The sequence below is a fragment of the Tinamus guttatus genome, unplaced genomic scaffold (assembly GCF_059628265.1).
Source record: "Tinamus guttatus ecotype Peru unplaced genomic scaffold, ASM5962826v1 Tinamus_guttatus_pri_ptg000211l, whole genome shotgun sequence".
Taxonomy (NCBI): domain Eukaryota; kingdom Metazoa; phylum Chordata; class Aves; order Tinamiformes; family Tinamidae; genus Tinamus; species Tinamus guttatus.
Genome location: NW_028288745.1, coordinates 2764178 through 2786943, shown reverse-complemented (window position 1 = coordinate 2786943; position 22766 = coordinate 2764178). Strand labels below are relative to the sequence as shown.

General features: G+C 44.3%; 1 protein-coding gene across 1 annotated transcript in view; it reads right to left on the bottom strand.

The window, feature by feature from the left end:
• Positions 1-21846, bottom strand: part of DENND1B (DENN domain containing 1B) — a 144976-nt gene extending 123130 nt beyond the window's left edge. Inside the window, exons 1-2 of the mRNA XM_088524372.1 lie at positions 21805-21846; positions 19380-19444 (exon numbers count right to left, since the gene is read on the bottom strand). Coding sequence (XP_088380498.1) covers positions 19380-19444; positions 21805-21821 — 82 coding nt within the window. The 5' untranslated portion in view covers positions 21822-21846. The remainder of the gene's footprint in view (positions 1-19379; positions 19445-21804) is intronic.
• Positions 21847-22766: the final 920 nt, after the last annotated feature.

The window sequence follows — 22766 nt, the reverse complement described above, 5'->3', positions numbered from 1 at the left end:
TGAAGTATAAAACATCCCTAAGAGCCTAAGCAAGACAGTGTGGCTTCTGGGCTTTGTTTGCATGCTGGAGAGCCAGCACGGGAGAAAAGTCGGTTTCTTACGGCTTCACCGTAGTGAAGCACAAGAAACCAGTGGATTCAAGGCAGGGAGGTTTCACGTAGTGTATTAATCATTCCTTGTATCTTATGCCAGTCTGACTAAAGAGCAGCGTAACCAATTAGCCCAAACCAGCGGACCAGAGAGCCTGGAAGGCTTATATCAGCTAACGTAGCTTCCATCATTTCTAATTGGATTGTGACTAAATTCCCAGGCTAATAACGCCAAGGTGGAATCAGAGAGGAAGGCCCCCATACTGCCCCGCACAGAGACGGAGGGCAGCTCTCGCCCGCTGCCCTAAACAGCATCGACCACCCAGGGACCCACGCAGTAACTGAGGGCCCCATCTCTGCCTCTTGGACATATTTCTCTTGTGCTTCTTTATGTATCTCAAAGAACAACCCAGAAACAGTGAAAACTGTTAAAAGGTCAAATGCTAAAACGATGTTAATTTATACAATAAAAAAAAAAAAAAATCTGATCTGGCTGGAGTGGTGAGAGCAAAGTAACCAGGACACTCACTGTTGTGTTTTTAAGGACTGCTGCAAAGTTAATTTTTTTGTCTTCTCTTTACAAAGCATCTGAGAAAAGGGTGCTCTGCAAATTTTAAATTCTTTATCAACTAAGTTCATGCACATCTTCAGAATCACTTATGTCCTATTAGGACTCACATAACCATTCCTGACACTCATTTGCTTGACCCATTTTTGACAAACAAAGAACGGGGTACTTGAAGTACTTTTCCCCCTTGTTCATCCCATTCTTGGCTAGTCTCTTATTTTCTGGGCAGAGGTTAAACTGCTGACCTCTCACCTCCAAGGCAAGTTCTTCCCCCTTTCTCTAAAGGGTTTTTCACAGTGTGCAGCACTCGGATTAGCCCCGATCCCCTGGAACAAAAGCTGGGCCTTTGTGCTCGTGGTTTGGGCACGGAGGCCGGACATCAGAGGAAGCTGCTCCTACTTACCCCTCACAATGCCCATATTGTGGGGCCCTCCAACGCCTCCTCGCTCAGTGTCTAGACTTTCACCCAACCGGCCAGCTAAAAGAAAATCCTGTCAGGCACTCAACTGAAAATTCACTATGGTATCCTGTTGTGAACCTGATGAAGACGTTATTTGAACATACGGTAAAACTTTCCATTGTTTAACATAAAGATAAGAGAAAAACTTTTAGAGGCCTAAGCTTTAAATAGTCATAGGGATCAATTCACTCATGGGTCAGTAAATGCATTTTATTAGCAAGCTGCCATTGCTTATGTGTGTCTTTAAAATAATACACAGATTATTAAATTATACTCAAACACCTAGCAGTGTGGAAATCTAGAGTGCCTCGTTTCTATAATCACCAAGAACATGCTAAGGCAAAGCTTAAAACATAAGGAAAAGAAGTCTATCTTGTAGACCTAGCCAAAAAGCTTGCATCAGTGCTGCCCACTCACTAAATTATCTTCAACACTAAAATAACAGAAGTATGACAGGAGAAATTTTTAAAGCTTTCCTGTATGGAGCAAGAAGTGTTAGTGCTCAGCATCATTTGTTCACATGGGGAAATATGGGCAAGAAATGACTATCTATGGAGTTGGAATTAATATAAAAAAAGTGATTTGTATTTTGTTTCTTTGCGACCGCTGCATTTCAATAGCACAGATAATAAACAGAGGCGCATGAGTCTTCTGAAGAGGACCAACACTAACCAAGACATTCTTCTGTACTGGGGGAAAAAAAAAAAAAAAATCCAAAAACAGCAAGGAAAAAGCCACTACAGCTAAGCAGTGCTTCAATGTTTGATTAAGGACATGACACTGTGAATCCCTGGAAAGAATTTTAGCCAGATTTTTGCAGGTGGTAGAAGAGAGGGAGGGAAGGCTAATGGTTCTGAAAAAGCCTCTGGTCAGACTTTTGGCAGCCAATTCATGGGTTGATTTCTATAAACCTTTGGGGAACCGCTTTTTAGTTCCAATTTACAAGATACCAGGATTTTCATTTAATTACCTCAAAATAAATTCTTGTTTCATAACCATTGTCACTACAATAATACAATGGTGCCAAGTATCTATAACAATAAACAGTAAAAAAAGATTTTTAGAAAATAACAACTTTGTAGAAATAGTTTGGTCTCTTTTGAATCTGTGTCTTAGGAAGAGTCCCAGGGCTGTTCTGGGAGAAGGGGCCACAGCTGGGAAGGTGACCCTGTTCCACCACCTGCTTTGAAAAGGGGAATTGTCAGCACAGGGAAAACGGTCCACTGGCATGTGGACAGGGCAGGACAGCAACGGCTGCTCGGCCTTAGCAAGCCATGACTCACTTTGTTAACCATATCAGTAACTACAGAACAGATTCCTCAAATGACAACTTAAGGACAATAAGCTCAAACCTACAAAATAACCTATTTTCCATGAAGCTGAGTAGCGCAACACAGAATTGTTAACTCCCTGAAGCAACGTAACTGCCACAAATCCGAGGAGCTAATTCTATAATCCTGTTTACACTGCTGAATAACCTGCACATTTACAGACATTGGTGTGTATGATTCAACACGACGCACGTTTTCACACACATGTAAGCTGCTCTGAGAGGAACTAGTCAAAGAGATTTCAGATAGACATAAAACCTGAAGAGAAATGTTGCCTGAAAAGGAACAAAACCCAAGCATTAACATGAGAGTGTGATAATAGAAATGGATTAGTTCAGTTATAATCTATTACTGCTTTTAGGTGTAAGAAAAATTAGTATTAACGTAATAGACTTAAATTTTAGAACTTAAGTTCTTCCTAGAGGTAAAAATCAGAAGCTGCTCTTCCTACCCTGGAGCAGTTTTGGGGCCAGTTTTGCCGTGTCCCCTCTGACGTCCCGTTCAGCCCCATGGCTCCAGGCGGCTCGGGGGAGCTGCGCCGCTTCAGCCCACACGCATCACGGCCTGGCAGGGCTAGAAAAACACCTAGACACGACACCAGAAAAGTTCTGGGCTTGGGGGCTGGTTTGTTTTTACAAATCTATGAATTCATAACCTTGCTGGGAGGAAGATGGCTAACAGCATATTCTGCACCATGGATAAGTGAATCTAGAAGATCAAGGAAGAGCTTTTGATGGAACACTAGTTTCTAAGCAATGGGGGAAAATACAAAAATAAATAAAATAAAATGTAAGCCACAATCCTGTGTAATCCATCAGGCAATGGCATCCTAAATATTTCACAGAGTTCTGATCATCCCCTCCCCAGAAAAGTATAGAATAAAAGAGGTTGAGAGAAGAACAACAAAGGCCATCATAGGAACGGCACAGCTGCTATTTATGTTCAGCCCAAAGAGATCACACTCAGTCCAGAGGAGAGGCACCTGTGAAGGAACCTAAGTGAATAAAAATCACAAGCAGCACAAGCAAAGGTGAAGAGAAAGTTATTGTTTTCAATTTCTTATAATACAAAACCTTTAAGCCAGGTAAATAATCAGTAGCAGGTTTAAAACAAACAAGCAAATGCTTTGCACAGCCTAGTTCAGCTACAGCAGTAACTGGCAGGATGTCGTGGAGGGCAAGAGGATAAATGGGATTCAAAACTATCTATTTACAGAGGACAGACCCACGGTTGCTCACTAGAAACATGACAGCTTTAGCCAATTTCCAAACCAAGCAGGTCCCAAAAAACTGACCTTTGGCATTTATGCCCACAGTATTTACAGCTAGGGAAAGGCCCAGCTCTAACTCCAGCTTCAGCAACCCCAGTCTAAACCCTCCTAAGCTCAGGAGGGCTGAGACACAAAGGACACTCCTCCCACTTCTAACACCACCAGCAGTTACACACCCACGGAGGAACAGACCTGCACAAAACTTGTTTCCAAATTTTCTTCCCTTACATACATTTCCAAAGAGGTATCAACTATGTAACTACTTGGGGAAGAGACTAGAAACAGTATTTGACACATTCTTCAATTGCTTTGCTCAGTAAGAGGCATGCAGCAACACAGAGACTTAGCTAGAAGGCACAGCAAGGAGCCAATCCCTTAGGACATGCCCCCTAGCACTTCCCTGCATGCACGGGGTCAGCTTTATCAACCAAGGAGCGACAGACCAATGTTCAGACAAAAGGACCGGCCTGTCAGCTCTGGGGCCCCTGAAGTGCACAGCATTAGGCAGGCTGCTGACCCACGTAAGCAAGAAGTCGCATACAGAGCAGGGAAGGATTCCTGAGCTGCACTGGGAATACAGGTATTTTCCCAGGTACGGAGTCTCACTCTCAATAACTACATCCTGAGCTTATTCTCGATATCACACCTATTTTAAGCTGCCGCTTCTGGAAGACAGTTCAGGATGTCTCCAAAAGGAAGCCTGCTAGGTAACTCCGGCGGCCTGGGACTGTGCCGGGCTGCAGCGCCTGCGGGGCAAAGCTCCGCTTGTCACACTGACCGGCCTTCCCGCAGCACTGGGACGCTCCGGCCTGCAGGCTGCACACGGGCGGCCAAAGACACATCGGGTCTGCACTAAAGAAAAAGGAATGAGGAGATAACCCATTTGTAATGGGAAAAAAAAAAAATCCTTACTAGCTTTGAGGATGCAAAGTAGCGTCTTCTGCACAGAACATTTCTGCACAGGCATTTCTAATTTGGGAATCGATTTCTGTTGTTTCTCAAACCACACAGCACCTTTAACAAAAAGCCTCAGTCACAGTTTCCTCCCACATAAACCCACACCCAAAAATACAACCAAAAATGAAGGGGGGGAAAAAAGACAAAAGAGAAGCAGTTACGCGATGTAAGGAGAGAGTTCACTAAGCTACTGAGCTAACCAATAAATCCTCATTTCTGATACACTACATAAAAAAATTTCCTCATACAAAGCTATAAACCAAAAACTCTAAAATGCATATTTAAGAATAACTCTGCATTAAACAAGGGCCAATTTGGTTGACCTACTTTGCTTCTCCAGCTAAATGCTATTGTTCCTCTGTTCTGTTCTTGCTCATAGGGAATTACATTCAATTGTTCCTCAATCCCGATTTACGATCATCTGATCAACTATGCAAACAGTTACACAGTACACACCATCCTGGAAACACAAAACAGACACGTGTGTGTGTGTGTGTGTGTGTGACTTCCTCACACCTAAAACCACATTTACATGAAGATTCAGTCACATACCATTTATTTTGCTCATTTTAATCTCAATTAGTGAGATACAATCTCTACATTGCTTCAAAGAATGGGAGTTATAGTGCTAAATTTATAACGTGGTAATTCTTTAAGCTGTGCTACGTGACAGCAGCTATTTTGAGCACCACAATATCCCAGTCTACAACTAAATTTAAAACGATAAAAAAGTTACCTCAATATAATCCTCCACTAATACCTGAAACTTGTTTAGGAAAATGCTAAAACGGTTCATTTTTCCCAAAAAAGTTTTAATGAAGAGTAAGTAAATCTATCAGTTTCACACCAAAAGCAAAACAGTCCCTAAACAACTGCATTTCAAGGTTTATTTTATTTCTTTGCTAACTGTAGAGGAAAGCTTTGATAACTGAGAACAAGCCTAGCAGACCCACCCATGTTTACAGCTCCTGAAAAGAGCATCCATTTAGGAATGATCCATTTTGTGTGAAAAGCCATCCTCACATGAATTGAACACACGCAATTCCCAGGCGCTCCGAGACGCTACCAAAGCCCCTGCGCAGCACAGGAACCTCCCGGCGTCACCAGCGGCTCCGGCCAAGGGAAGCGAGGGACGAGGGCGACCGCGACACGAGGGCGCAGGGCCCTCTCAGCTGCCTTCTCAAGAGCAGGAGGTGCTGGATCGCACGTCTTTCTTGGCAACAGAAACAAACATATATTGATAAAAACAGAAAGAGCATGTTCTGCTCTCACAAGCACTGTTCCTTGAGGAGGGATAATTGGTGAAAAGGCAGTTATTAATGACTTATTTGACAAGCTATGGATAAATTTGCATGTATTGTTAATTATTAGCTTACTACTTCCCTAAATTATGAATATCTTGATACTATCTCATAAAGACATGTTGCTGCATAAGGCAACATTTAATGTTTAAGGAGGATTTTGGTAAGCTTTCCTGTTCAATATAACCTAGAATTTGGAGGGAGAGGGGACAGCAACAAGAAATCACAACTGTCCCATAGATTTGGGGTTGAAATGCTACTGCAGGACAATTACAATAATCACACACAGTTCTCCTACCGTCTTTTCAACAGCGGATGTTAAAGCACTTCAAGCAGGTTACGGGCCTGGTCCCCCTCAGAGAAAGGGAACCAAGAGAGGAAGCATTAGGTGAACGATGAAGCCGGCAGCAGAGTTGGGGATTCCTCAGGGAGGCCCCTGCATTTCGCCCTCCATCGGCTACACAGCCGTCACGTTATTCCGAAGCGTTCCCACTTCCTTACACTTTTTAATAATACACTTAAATATTTAATCACACATTAGTGAGGCCAATAAGGGCAATTAGAGTAGCGCCTGCATCTCTGAAGTCTGAATGTTTTATCATGCTACCAGTCACAGTAACTTTAACAGGGAGATAGGACAGGTACGTTCTGCCTTCGCCTCTCTTCCCGTTCTCCCTCACAACGCAGAGTTCAGCCTCCCGCCTGTTCCACCCTGTACATCGCCTACCCACAGAGCACATCAGCACAGAAACACGTCTAATGCTCTCCACTACTAAAAACATCCATCATAGTCAGCCACTGCTGGAGGACTTCTTCATTTCTTGGTCACACAGGGCCGCCTGCAGAGCCAGCCAGACCTAAGCCCTGACGTGTGATGGACGCAGTGACTAGCAGGTCCACACAGACTTAAGCTCTGTGTTCCAAACTGGCCAGACATCACTCAGCTCTGCTTCAGAGTCTGCAAATGCTTCCCTGCCAGAGTCTTGCTGCTGAAGAGCGAGGTCCTGGGAGCACAAAATAACATCAATTTCCACAGAAATCAACATGTTAATTTCAGAGTACAAATTCATCAATTTAATATTAATTTTTCATGTAGATGCAAGTTTTTCATTGCCTCTGCTAAGCAAAGCTGTATAAACACAGTGCTAATAAAGTCAGCTAATATACTCTGAACAGTACATGTATTTTTTGTACAACTTGCACTCTACTCAAGAGTATAGACACAGCAAACACTTCTCTGAGAGGTATCACGTAGAGGCTCTCACAAAAGTGAATCTTAAAAAGCAAGACTTTTCAACTTCAAAAATAGGAAAGTTGGTGCTCCAATGTAATATTACCTTTTGCAAGAAAAAGTTCCATATTTAATGATACAATCATTTCAAAGGCTATTCATTCAATTTTAACTTAATTAAAAATATGTTTTAATTAAATTAAAAGCTTCTCTACTGCTTCCATTTGTCAAAAGGTTTATACATTAAGTTTTCTCCAACTTACTCTCCAAACTCAGATTATTGCAGGTAAAACTGCTGCTTAACCTGACACACCTCATTCACACTGGTTCCCACTTGAAGAGGAACTCATAAAAAGGTTAACTACAGACAAATGCCTGCTTATTACATTGCTAATTAAGGTTTAGTTACAAATGAATAAACATACACACTTAGGTCATTTCATGGAAAGCTAATAGTGGCATTTCAAAAATATTTATTTTGGGGACAGAGAAAGTTCACACCCAAGAAAATCCATCTAAAAGTAAGTTGAAAACTCCCATTTTTTTCCAACAGTAAGATCACTGATGGATCATTCTAATAAGAAAGAGTGTTAACTGCAAGGGGGCGGGGGGGGGGGAAATCTGTGACTAACAGGAATATTCTACAACAAAAACAGAAAGTGTAAATTCTCCATAATGCATTTATGCTGTGATTTCCAGTAACAAGGGCTTTTTACGCGTGACAGCTAAAGCGTGTTCACCCCCTCACTGCTGCCTGGGTCAACACCAACACAGCTTCTCATTGCAACCCTGCAGGGGCTGGCAGCGGCCGCGGCCCTTGTGCTTTCTGCTGGTCAGCCACGGCAAGCCCCTGCCGAGCGCAGGGAGCACAGCCAGGCCTCTGGCCCGCACCAGGAGCCGCTACCGAGCGGCGCCGCACGCTCAGCGTTAGTCACTCGGTTCCAGCTTCGAGCTGCCATTTCCTGGAAACGCTATTTAGAGATGCGGAGGCTGGGCCGGTTGGCTGAGAAACTGGCCAGCAGCTGCTGTTAACAGGAAGGTGCCGAGTTAGCCCACGCAGTCCTCAGCCACGAGAGCTGCCCCAACCCTCCCGCCTCGGGGCGCCCGGTGCCCGCAGGCTGCGTTAACGGGGCAGCGCGGGCGCTACCTTCGCGCGGCCCTGTTGGTTGGAGCGAGGCTGGGGCTCAGCCCCAGCAGAAGCCAACATGGAGCTGGGGCTGAGGCCACCCTTCATGTGCTATTTGCATCCTTTTTCCTCCCCTAGTGTTGCTGAGGGAGATGAAAACAAACCTCACACACGCAGAGGAGGAAGCTTGAACAATAACAGGACACTCAAAAGAAGAGAGAAAAAAAAAATAGTAGAGTTCTGTAAACATATTCCAGAGCTGAACAATTTTGTATCCTACTAGTAATTCCTGAACCAACTAATCCCATGCATTAGACCTATTGTTTATAGAACTCATTTCCCTGTTGACTTACTACCATCCAAACCCAGATTTGGCTGGCACTCTCTATTAGACCATGTGTTGTATCACTGTCTTCAGCACTTCAGTACTCGGACCAGCTTTCCACGCACAGTGATCCTTTCTGCAGTTTATTCCTAAAACAGATTTTAACCACGTACCTGAGTTATATCCCAGACATCCATACCTTCTGATGCAGCTATATAAGAAAGAGCTACTGTTTTAGAAGAGTTAATACAGTGTTATTGTTTTATTGTCTGCATATTTTATTTGAAAAGAAAGAAAAATGTATTATGATGTCCAAGAAAACTGGATTCAAGGTGACATTTGGTCTTCCTCAACAAATGACCATTTTCCATCACTGCTTTATAGTAAATACTCTCTTTAAAGGAGCCTAATGAAGTTGAAATTATTGATTTCAAATACATCTCACAGCTGTTGCTGTTCAAAGTAGATCTGAGAATAAAATTTGGCTCTCTGCCTAATCACGCCTAGCTGCAAAACTGACATGTTCTAGTACATCCGACTGACACACTGTAGAGTGAGACAAAAAAATCTCTAGAAATCTTCGAGAGAGAAGTGGGAATATCAGAATTTTAGAATGATTGATTTATATTTCAAATATCCTTTATTTGGTTTCTGAAATATATTATCATAATAGATCAGTTTGTCTTGCCACAGGGATATTAATTTAGACATATACAGTTATACATGGTTAATTTAGATATATACTGTAAAATATACTGTTATTTCCTGTTTCCACATATGACATGACTTCAATATTCCCATTAAATAGATTATTGGAATATACACTGTTAGGACTTCATGAAAATATCAGGGAAGTTTTCTGTCTGTTCTGACACTCTCTGCCCTATATATTTCTCACTCACCAAAGAATGAAAATAAAAACCCACTGGTCATTCTTAGACAAAATTATTTCTACAAGTGTTATAAACAGGAGCAGCACCATCATTAAACAGAATCTCAGAGGAGGGAGCACCCTAGAAGTTTGTCTGTATCAACCTTCCTTTTGCTGATTCTAAGACATAACGAGGAGTGCACATGATGCAACATGAAGCAAAACAATACACTTGGAGTGGCTTATAAAGTTTCATTAGGTTTTTATGACATAATGCAAGCAATTCCAATTTGGCTCTGTACATAGCTCAGTTTATGCTCTCGGCAGGAAATCAGAACTGCCTATATTAAGAATGTACATTTTATGGAGACTGTATAACCACATTAAAATACAATCTTAAGAAATGTTTCTCAAAACATCCTGAATGAAATTCATTATGATTCTCTTAAGTCATTAATGCAGATGGTGCCCCTTGACCACAGAGATCATTCTAGATTTCCAGGTCATGATTTACTTAAGTGACTGAACAGACACATTTTTGGCCTGACTACATCAGCCTCTCTTTAAAAGGATTATTGAGCTTTTTAAAACTAGGACAGCTCATCGAGCACAGCCTCTATAAAACCAGAAAGCCTAAACTACTTGTTACATGGCGTTTGGTTCAAATAGAAAACACCTTCATTTTCACAGACTATCGCATAAAGTATTTTTCAATTTACCCGAGTCAAGCAACAGAAAGAAAGAGCAGCAACAGAAAGAAATTACCAATCAAAACACCTGAGCAGAAGCCACTACATGGCCAGATGCCATAAGAGCAACCACTACCATGAAAAAATCTCTATGAAATCCAAAGAATACTACTTTTTATTTTTTTTTTTTTAAGGGTGGAGTCACCCTTCAGTTCCTTTTCAAGAGGGAGAGTCAAGTCTAGAAATTGCACGGAAGTAGTTTAGCGTTGGAAACAAAACACCACCTCTGCTCTTCACAGAGCTTCAGCACGCTGCAGATTCACACCATCCTGCCCCTCTGCAGCCCACAAAGCTGCCTGCAAAACAGCCGGCGAGCAGGGGCTACGGGAGACCAGGCACGGCCCGAGCGAGTGCTCGGCTCTGCCTGCCCTAGGGACTTACAGCACAGAGCACTCCACGCAGCACAACCAACGCAGCCACCTCTCCTTCCCTTTTTCCTCTTCAAATGAGTGTTACAACACTTCATTTCTATTACTATTAGTTTTATCTGGGTTATCCTTTCCTCCATCATTACCTCCAACAACAGGAGGTGAATGCATTTGTTTTATTCACTGCTAAATACATATTACAAATCCCCGCCGAGGATCGTGAGGCCTGACAAGTTTTACTAAGCCCCTGCAGCTTGCCAGAGCTTTAAGCATTTAGCCCCATCACACTGAATTCTTTATTTAAAAGGAAGACAGTCATCACCAGCAGTAGCCAAAGAATTTGAGGAAAGCTTTAATTAATTTTTTTATTGACTGTAAAAAAATGCTTTCAGCCAGCAATATGTTTCAGCCAGGCATGTAGAGGCGATTATCTCAAGCACTTTTTTTTGTCTGTTTTTAGTAGTTTCACAGAATTGGTTTCTAACATAATAACCAGTACGCAAGAGAACAATTTCAAATTATTTTATGTAAAAGGCATCGTATCGTGTCAGGACTAAGAAAGATAATTCTGTTTTTCAGTTCAGTATTTATTAATCACACATGCTTATTTGAGCAACTGTTTTCTCCCCTGGTGACATTTGACATTGGAGTATTTTTGAACCTCATCATGCAAAGGGCTTGAGGGCCCCAAGCTCAAGCAAAAATACATTGTCATGCACTTCCCTTGCATGGGACACACGCAATCCCGTGTATTACAACAGTTTACTCTGAGGTTAACATATGGCAGATAACAATTACACCCCTCTAGAAGTGACCTGGAAACCCAAAAGCCATCCCTGCAGTGCCTGGAGGAAGATGGATGGTACCTGAATGGAAAACACACTTCAAAAACCACTGCAAGTCGATGGTAGCAACAGCCCATGCAGCACTGGGTGCCATGGAAATCCTACTAGTCCTCGCTTACCTGACCTGGGTCCAAACCCAGGCCTCCATTCAACCCCAAGGGCACGAGCAGAACAAACCTGGCAGGTGACCTGGCACGTTCCAGCGCCGCCAGGAGCGGGGACAACGGTCACCTCAGGCTGATGCTACCTACGTAACCTAGTTGAAGCAAAGACACAACCGAAGGAAATTTAGGAGCCAAATTATGCCTAAAGGTTAGGGAAGGAATGCACGAATGAGGAGCTCTTCTCTGCAAGAGCAAGGTACAGCATCCGTTTCCCTCTTTCATTCTAAAGGCACGGTGCTTCCATTCCATTATTTCAAACTATTACAGACTCCAAGTTCACAGCTGCCACAGAATTGTTGTCTTTTGTTTTTATCCCGGTACTTTTTCTTATTTTTAGCTCACTCAGAACACAAATACATTCACTATAACATAAATTTGTATTTTATATTTGCTCACTGTATTGCATTTTGGCCCTCAAAAATAAAGAAATATCACCTTTCCTGCAATGCTACTCCATTTGTGGAAGCAAATGTTACACTTTCCTCTCCAGTCCTGCGGGAAGTTAAAATCTCAGCTTCTCTGTCAAGTACAACGGTACTCTTACAACACGACTAGGCAAATTCAGAATTTAGCACCCAGCATTCAAATGCCAATAGACGGCAGATTTTTGCATTTAGCTTGTCGTATAACCTCTCTCCAAAAGCAAAGGCTTGACACTATATTTAATGGCATTGTAATGTTACAATATTTAGATGTGTTATAACACAGGATGAACTAGCACAACAAATAAAAACCTCCCTGTGAAAAACACCTAAACTCAGTCAAATAGGAATTTCCCATTCCCTGTTAGAACGTAAGAAGAAGTATTAGTCATTCTTGATGTCATTCCTCCCCATCTTGAGTTTAAGGAAAAAGGCAATGGTAAACAGTTCTATCTATAGCAAAATATCTCAGTGACGATGAGGATGCCTCTCTGATGCTTGCAGCTCAACATTAGCTAGGAAAGTCTGTAAAAATATATCCCAAGTAAACACAGGAACCTTAACCAATGTTCTATTTTCAGACACAGGTTTGTAACTTTACCTTTTTAATCTACATCTGAACACCTATCAGATCCAGACCAAACTAAGAAGTCTAAAGTAAATATATCAGGACCTAAGGATGTTGTTCCAGCTTTATTTCTAAATTAGGATTTAATACTTGGACAGTATCATTCAAATAAGCAGGAGAAACATTTTCCAGGGACAACGGTACAGCTGCAAACTGCTGGCTGGACCCTGGCAGCTCAGGAAAGACAGACACCGCGCCCAGCATCTTATTAGGCCTTGTGCTCTCACCACTTCTCTTTTTCTCTTCTCCTTTCCACATAAAGTTCAGCAATAAGTTTTAATCTTTTCTCCTAAACCAGAATCACCAAGTATGAGAAGTCCCAGCCCAGGCAAATTACTCACTTATAAATGTAAAGGTCCAAAATACTTTACATGGAAAGTTGCCAAAGGCAAATGTAGGAAGATGGCGATTAAATTACTTTAGTATTTCATCTTAGATCTTCTGTCTTACACATCTGTCTGCACATACAGTTTCTACCCGAATCCTTCAGCATAACGTGTCTCGAGAAACTTTTTTTCAAGGTGGACTGCTCAGCACACAGGAGGGCAGAGCGCACTGACATTAGCTTAGAAAAATACATAAATTCTTAACACTTCCGAATGCAAGAAATGTGAAAGCTTGCAGATAGTCCTCAGGCAGGCATCTCACATAGTTAAGACACTAACAGGAAACTAGAATTAAATTTGGGGGAAAAAAATAAAATAAAAAAAATTTAAAAAAGGACGAGGAACATGCGTCAGAGAAGAGCGGCTTCCTCAGCCCGTGTCTCCAGCAGCTCCAGCCCTTTCCCCTCCTCCACACTCATATCTGCACCCACCTCCGTGTTACGCGCGCGGCCAAGAATCCCTGTGGGCTGCAGGAAGACGCCCGGGGAAGCCAGGCGCTGCAAAGCAGCAACGCTTCCCCGGTAGTTCTGCATTCGCCAAGAGAAGCTGAGAGCTAGAAACTAATGCTCCGTGTCTCAATCTCTGGAGAATGAAAGGAAAAGGCTTCAAAATGCCAGGCTTTATTTTAAATGCAAAATCATAGTTGCCTTCACTCTTTTTATTGTTCATAACTCTGCAACACCCACACTTTGCTAGTCCTAGAGCAAACATACAGGAAGACACTGCTCATATCACAAAGAGCTACCAAATGAAGCAGCTTGAATAAAAGCATGAATTTAAATACAACTAAGGGCCAAAAAACAAATAAATAAATAAATAAAAGATTTTGGTTTATGAGGAACTTAAAGGTCTGTTTGCTGCTTGTACATGACAGAGCTTCAGTCACATCCCATGTGACTTATATTGCTTGCTTTAGTCAAAAAGGACAAAGCAGATGTTCTGAAGTGGGATTCAGGCATTACACATATTAAAAGTGTCCTTAATTTTTTATTAGTGTAAAAAAAAGTTCTAGTGTGGTAACACTATAGTTAACACCAGAAAATCTACAAATAGATTTTGATGAGAAGACTTTAATGGGTTTTAAAAAGCTAGAGAAACGTAACTTTTGTAGGGCAGTTATGAACTATCCTCCCATTCAACGCCAAGAGTGGAAAAAAAAAGTTGGCCTTATAAATGAAGACTATACCAAAAGTTTTAATTACTCTTAAAACAAATATATTGCAGACTTCTTGACGTATTACACTGATAGATTATCTTGTAAATCAGGCTTAAGTGGTGCTCTGCAAGAAAACAGCAGAGGAAAAGAGTTATCTGATCAGCACGTTACACCCACAGGCTCAGAGTTTGTGGTTAATAAGCAGCTCTCTACAGAAAAGAAAATAAACAGAGCACAACAGCAAAAAAACGTGTTTGCTCTGACCATAATCCTGAAAACTGCTTTGGAGGACACTTGAGCAAGATCCTACCCAAGCCAGAGAGGCTACTATGGACAGAAATACCAAGTGTCATCTGCTTGGGAAATCATGGACAGAAGCACTGCAGATAAGGTCTTCTGTTTGCAGAAGTTGTTACACATTGCTATTCTGCTCGTGGCTACTATGTTTGCATTGGCTTTTGTGTTTGGCCTCTTGAAAGTTTTAATAAAATGGATATAGGAAACACGCTTTATAGAATGAATTAAAATTAGCAACTTGATCTTTGCACATTTAACAGAAAAATCAGATGTGTACACAGGAAGATTGCAGCAGTAGCATTATTTTGGGCACATCCTGGAGGGCACGCACAGAAACAGCTCTCCAAAAACAGTTCACTATTTTTAAGGATGAAAGGATGTGGCCAAGAAGGAGAAAAATAAAATAAAAAGGACCTGCTTTGGTCAGACTATTTCCATACTCAAGCATGATACTGCCAGGTGCAATCCAACACTTCTAGAGAGTCAGGGAAGTTCCAGGAGAAGAATAAACTGGTTTAGCTGCAGCTCTTATGCAAGACTGCACGAGGTGATGCAAAGAAGCACTGAAAGCTGCAACTGCCTGCGAGGTAGAGCACAACCTTTTAGTACAGGATGCTGTTCACTGCAAGCCTTGCAGTTGCTTAGCACTGCTCTCTACAGCACTCAAACTAGGCCCAGGTTAATTCATTCTCAAGTTTCGTGAGCATCGTCTTAGGAATTTCCTGGACAAAATGCTGTCACTCTAATGTATTTATCAGATTTCAACACACCACATGAATCCAATGTTTACAATTTTGACCATAGTGAAAAGGACCAGAAGTTTGGGCATTGGCTAAAATTTGCTTTTTTAACATTTTTTCTTACTCTTTCAAAGAAACTCCAAAGTTTCTCTGCTTGACTCAATTGCCTAATTAAATACAGCTGAAACGCAAATCCCCAGACAAAATCTTTGATAGATGTTATTGAAATAATCGGTTTCTCCAAAAATATGGTAAGCAGCATATTCCAAATCAGCACAACTATATTTTGCTTTCGGCCAATAGTAAACATTGAGCCCCTCTAACAAGCAGAGACTTTTCCTAACCCAAGTCAGACAAAGAAGAAAGATCACTAGCTACCATAACAACAATTAAAATGCACACAACTAGTTCGATGAAACGCTCAGCTACGAGACTCCCTCTCCTCCATCTCTCCAAACTGGGGGAAGATGCAGAGAGATGCAGTGCTCCCCTGGGGCCAGCAGCACCAGTTGCTGTGCACGCGCAGGGCTCGGCCAGGAGAGCCAGGGCGCAAGGGCGAGCAGCCCAGCGGCAGCCACTCCTGGAGAAGGAAGCAGCAAACACTCAAAAACAAGCTGCTCGGAAATGCCCACTGCCCAGACATCCAGTGGGAAAATAAAGCTGGATTCAGCTGTAACCGGAGCCAGGCCAGCACGATTGGGCCTATAACCAGTGCAGGAGCTACCATACAGAAAAGCAGTGCATTAATATTGTATTCTCCTACAGGAAACCTATTGAATTTCTGCACTGAGCAGAAATCAATGGTGTAAACAATTAGTTGAATGATATAATATTGAATATCATAACAAACTATGCTGCACTATCAGATCTGGAAAATTAATGTTTCTTGAGAGCCATGCTGTATTTGGGGAATAAACTAAAAACACGTTTTCAAAAGCAAGCTAACAGCAAAACATTAAAGAATTTTTTTGCTTAAAATGTTATTTAAATTATTTTTCAGAGGACATGATTCTAATAAAAATGTTAGCTTATTAGTAGTTATACACACACTAAGACTAGCTCAGGTCTTATCAGCCCAGTTGCACCCTGGCGAGGGAAATTAAAATGCAAAAGAACACACACCACAGCAAAGCCTGCAAAGAAAAAAGCTTAAAGACACATAGGTCATATTAAGGTCTTTCCCTCTCCTAACGCAGCTTCTCCTGCTGCTCACTCATGCGGGGAGATCATAACTTTGTGGCTCTGATATTTCCACGGCAACACTGATGACAGTGATGTCACAACTTCAGCCCTGACATAGCTTCAGGATCAAGCACAGGGAGCAGATGGGATGCGAGGAAGAAAGCCCCTATTTAAACACAAATCTCTTTCATAAGAAAGAAAGGGGCATGAGCAAAGAAACAGGTGAATGGACCACGTTTTCAACTACGATATATTCAAAAGATTATCCTAGCATGAAAATCTATTTAAAGGCAAGACCTACAATACAGGGTAACTGTCAAATTTGTTAGGCCTTATAATAAACCAACCTTGAAAGCTCCCTGTTTTGCATGACAAGCCTCGTGCTCAGTTTCTAAAGCAGCAGAGAAGACAATACACTCATATCCCCTGTGAATTCCTTTAAATAATATTAACATTCAGATATATTAATTTGATACATTACTGTGCTCGTAGTATCACATGTAAATATGATGTCAAGCCCTTACTGAAAAGGGTTTGTTATCTGAATTAATAGTTTATGAAAGAAATTAATCCCACATGGTTCCCCAAGTACAGAAGGATGGTAATTGGAGTAGTCAGTGAGCACAGTTTCATCAATAAAGGACACTGTAATTTTGTCCTTTCTTCTGCGGACTAATAAAAGGCCTCCTGAAACACATATAAACCCATCTCTGGCCGGATAAGCCAGCCTCAGACGCTCCTGTGACTCTGATGAGCACAGCTCCACCTCTCCTGCATGCACCCACCGCGCTAGCCCATAACCACGGCCTGCCCGCTGGCTCGGGGTGGGCAGTAGCAGAGTCCGGACGGCACAGCGAGAACGATGCAAAGAGACGGAAACCAGGGGACTGCACCCAGAACGCGCTCACCAACTCAGGGCGCAGCGTGAGGACACGCGCGGACCCTCAAGGCTGCCACCGCGCACCAAGACCTGCTGATGCTCACGCAGCTCCGCTCGCCAGCGGCGACGGCGTGGCCGTGCCCAGCAGGCAGCGGCAGGCGCCCGGCCGCTCTGCCTCTCGACACCCGTGCCCAACGCGGGCACGGTGCAAGCGCCGCCAGGGAGCCGCGGCTCGCCGAGGTGCCTGCGTGGCCATGCTCCCTCCACGCGAACGCTTGCCAGGGGGCACGAGTTAAAAAAGCAAACAAAAAAGGCAAAAATATTCTGCTCTCCATGCATTTTTTCCATTAGGGAAGTGGACCACAGAAGTCACACATGTAGAATTTTGTCTAGGCACTTTCCCCCAGTGCGTTACTGATGAAACTAGGAGGTGAACAAGACAGTCTACAGAGCTGAAATCAGATATGCAGGTAAGTACTCAGCCTGTTGGCTCCTTTTTAAATACTTCAGTACTTAGTCACATGTAGGAACAAGGTCTGCAATGGACAGGGGTGGCAACATTCAAAAGGAGCTGGGAGAGCTGCTCTCAAGGAAGAAACAGCAAGGCCAGTAGGCACGTCCAGCTCGAGCAGACATTTAAAATCCAACAGGCAGCAGGAGAAACACAAAGTCATTTGCAGAAGAAACAAAAATTAACCAAAACAGAGCACATGATCCAAACCAGAGGTATGTAAATGTACTGCTGAGATGCAGACACCAGGCAAAATTAATGGTGGCTCTTAGGGTTAAATGGAAACAAGGCGTGTCCTAACGCGAAGAAAAGCTTCAAACACCACCACGCTGATGAGAGCTCGGAAAGCCAACGTGGTTCTCTAAGCCACAACTGCACCAGCAGCAGACCAAAGAGGACAAACAGAAGAACAGACAATAAATGAAAGGATGCTGGTTGATCACAAAAAGTGACAATACCCCAAACCAAGATATTATTCCACAATGGCTTTGCCTGGCAAGGCCTGAAGACCTCAGAATGCTTTGTTTTAATAAAAATATTCCTTGCAGATACATTAGCTACCCAGGATGGAACTAGAAGTACTGGCTGAAGAAAATGGATATAAATCATTAACGGTTTGGGGCTATAAACTTCTCTAAAGGCTTCTGTAGGCTTCCAGCTATCAGGAGAGTAAACTCTGGAACAGTACCCATTAGCATAGAGAGCATAGAGACACAAACCCGATCTTTGAATGGAATTTACTGTATTTACAAGTGGGATTGGGACACCATCGTCAGCCTAACACAATCCAGAAGAGTCTTCTATCCCAGCATTCCTCAAAGGCCAACAATCTTGAATGATAACGTGGACTGAGTTCCCTCACTGGAAACCCTAGAGGTGTCCAAGTTCAGCACTGGAAATGACTTTTTTTCCCCTCCACCTGAGGGGAAAAGAGAACTCTCCCTCAAATAACTCTTGCAGTACTGAAACTCCTTTTGCACAGTGCTTGCGGAGAGGTGAAACTGCTCACTAATGAGTTCAAGCTACTGCCCACGGCTCTTTGTGATCATACCAAAGCAATCCCAAATGCAAGCTAGAAAAAAAAACCTTCTTTCTGTTCTCCAGAGAAGACTTGCTTTGTCCCTTTGATTAAAATGGATATTCCAGCAATAGAAGAAATTCCACACTAAAAATTAAATCTTATCTAAATTTTAGCTTCTACAGTTCTCCCATGTAGATTTTCAATCCAAACTTTGCAACTATCTCTCTTAAAACAGAATTATAATATCTAAAAGGAAATACAGTAATAAAAAAAGAAACCACAATGACTATGAATTAGCACTTTAACACATTTTAAAAAGGCAATAAAATGAAAACCACAGCCTTGTTCTAATTCAATCTCAATCCAGCAGAAAACAAAACTGTGAGACGACACTAGTGCCGGATGCAAACTAGGGTTTCCTCTCCCACCCCCATGCTCCCCCTTCCCCCCCAAAAAATTCCTAATTTCTGTAAAAAGATACCAACAAGTAGAGTGCATTACCTTCATTCTCAGAAGTTTGGCATTTTACCTTCAGTACCAAATCAAAGGTACGTTCTGGATTTTCCCTAGAAGGAAGAAACAATTCATTAATCATGTACTTACTTCAGATACTGTAAATCACTCTCTACAGTTATATCTTTTCCAATCTATTTCTATAGAATTAAAATAAATTAAAATTTAAACAGCACTATAAATCAGACTGGTTCCTCCTGAGAACTAAGAAGCCACGTTTCCTTACTCAAAAGGATAGAAACATAAACAAGCTAAACTGCAATTTATTCAAGTGATATCGTTACAACCTTATACAGCAAATAGCTCTTCAGTGGCTTTAATCATATCGCGTTAACAGTGGGGAAAAAAAGTGCTACTACCTTCCTTATCAATCAACCTGAAACACAGAAAGGAGGCCTCAGACTCTTTCCTACTTCCTCATTTATGGTTAATAACAAGTTACTTCTTACATTCACTTAACAGGAATAGTCCATAATCAGACTTCTATTTTAACTACATAGATTCAGCCACTACTTCTGTAACACATACGGTTACCAATGCTGAGAAATCCGTAGCTTCTTTTTCAAAAGATCTCAGTAGTCAACTTCTACACTAAAGAAATATAATAACAAAAGTAATACAGTATTAAAAAGCCTGAATCTGTGACACGATTCAATGAGAAAACACTACTGAAGTCACAGGGACAGAGGCAGCCCTGACCTATCCAGAGAGATGGGTGCAGGTAGGTGGGCAAAGCCTTGGTCACGGCAGAGGCCTCTTTCACCACCTCTCTGAACACACACCTGACAGCGATGAGCTGCCTATGTTGGTAACAACCGGCACTCAACCTAATCGAAAACTACATATTTATTAAACAGTTCTAAATGACTTCAGTACACCATCCAGTTCTGCACGCCAGGCACACCACGATTTATATTAAAAGCGAGCAGCATAACTGCACCCATATCAATTATCTATTTAACCACATAAAAGCTTCAAGCTTGAACTCTTTTCTTGGGTATAGCTCCTGCTGAAGTCAGCTTGAGTTTCAGGCAAACAAAGTACATGACCTGGGTGCAGGTTTCTAGCACACTGCAACTAAAACATGAAGCAAATTAATACACAAGCACTTGTGTGGAATCCAAACACTGGGCTGGGAAAAGTTTCAGCTGCCACAAATTAATTGATTTAGCACGTGCCGTCATTGACCCAGCACCATCACCAGCTGAGATGGGCAATTAGACCCCAGTTTGGGCTGTGGAGACTGAACCTTGCCACATTGCTGTCATTCCCCCGATTCGTACTGTAAAGCATTTGGTTGGAAACATCCCATAGCTGATGATCCTGCATGCACAAGCCCAAACCCTGAGTTACAAGAAACTAAATGCAGGATATAGGAGATTTACGTGGGCGTCCAAGTCGCCAGTTGCGCCTCAGGTGAAACTGATGAGGCTCAAGCCCATTTTGCTACATTGAAACGCCAAGAGGAACAACCCTCCCTACTCTAAGGGGAAGCGGTGCTTCCTCAGGGCACTACCGGGCTGCAGGGACGGCTCCCGGCTCCGAGGTTGGGCTCCTTCCCTCGGCAGCTCAGCCTCCTACACTGCTCTCGTGTAGGAAGCTCCTGCCAATATCCCGCCCTTCAGCCACTCACCAGAGTACTCCAAACCTGCTCTTCCACGAAAATACACCCAAGTTTACTCTTCACATCCCACTACTCCCAGAAGCGTCAAAAACGCGTGAAACTAATCTGGGGACTGTCAGACGGCCTCTCGCTTCCTTTTTAGCTACTCAAGAGCAGCCTGTGGCTTCACCATGTGTTTATATATAGACACCGGGCAGCTCCCGCGTTCGCCACCGCCAAAGAGCAGCAGGGCCCGCGCAGCCCCTCGCGGCTCCTCCGCGAGGCCCTTCCCGCCTCGTGCCCTTGCCGCACCTGCCCCGCCACGGCGGCAAGAGGCAGTAACGACCGAGGTTCCCTCTGCCAAACTCGACGCTACTGACCCCCGCGCGCCGCAACGTGCCGGGGGAGCGACGCCGCCGGTGTCTAGAACAAGACAGCCGCCTTCCCGAGGAAAATATGGGGGCGCGCGAGGCCAGCGGTGCCGCCCGCGCCGCCCCCGAGCCCGAGCGCGGCGGCGCCGAGCCCCGCTCGCCCGCGGCAGGGCCGCGCGGCCGCCGCCGCCACCATCTTAAAGCCGCCGCTCGCCGCCGTTGACGCGGGGGAGGGTAACGGCTGCTAACGGCTGTTAACGGTCGTTGGCGGGCGCGCGCGGGGGGCGGCGCGGCCGCGGGGGGCGGCAGCGCAGGGCAGGGCCCGGCAGGGAGGCCCCGCGCCGGGCAGGGGCGGCCGCCCCGCGTCGCTCCGCGCCGCTCCGCGCCCCGCCGCGCAGGCCCCGCGGCCTGCCCGCCCCCCGCCGGCCCCGGCGCTCACTTGAACCTGCTGTCCATGGTCACATCGCGGGCCCGGCGGCCGCCCCGCCGCCCAGCGCCCCGCTCCGGGCAGGAGGAGGAGGCGGCGGCGGCGCCGCTCAGCGCCGCTGCCCCCGGTGCCGCCGCGGCCGGCGGCCGCCCATGGCTGCTCGGCTGCGCGGCGCTCGCCCGCCTCGGGCCGCAGCGAGTGCAGCGAGCGGCGGCGGCGGCACCGCCTCCCGCCCCGGCCGCCAGTTCCTGTTGCGGCCGCTCCGGCACCTCCCGGCAACCAGGAAGCGCCGCGGCCGCGCGGTCACCTGGGCGCGCGCGGGCCGCGCGGCGGAGCCGCCGCCGCCCGGGGCCGGGGGGACCCGCGCAGCCCCGCGCGCCCGGGCGGGAGGGTCGGCCCTCGCTCCGCAGGAACCAGCCCTAACAGCGGCGCTTACAGAAACCCGCAGCTGCGGAAACCGGCATGGAAAAAATCAAATATTCAGAAGCCAGGAAATGGCAAATACTAACTTTTCCAAAGCAATAGAGTTTTGGCTTCGTCGCACATCCTGCACTCCTCTCAGGGCACGGATTAAATATTCATTAAACATGCAGGATGCGCAGAGAAGCCTCCGAGCGCTGCAGCAGAGACCCTGGCGTGGGGATTTTCCTCGTTTTCAAGCACTCGTTTCATTTTGCAGTAATTCTTGGCTGTGCTTCCAGAGACGCTCGGTTATTTGCAATTCTCACTGAAGTCCATGAAATTGTTTGGGGCTTTGTATCTTTAAAACATAGCCATACACTTTGCTTAGCTCAGAGTTTGGGGTTTTTTTAGGAAGCAATAAATCAGTATTTTTGCAGACCAGGTCTCCATGAAGACCCTTGAAGCAGGGCTGATGCTCAGCAGCTGCTCGAGGTAACTTCTCTGATAGGATCCATGTGGACTGAAGCGGGGAGGTGCAGGGAAGGGCAGAGCAGAGCAGGGACCTTGCCCAG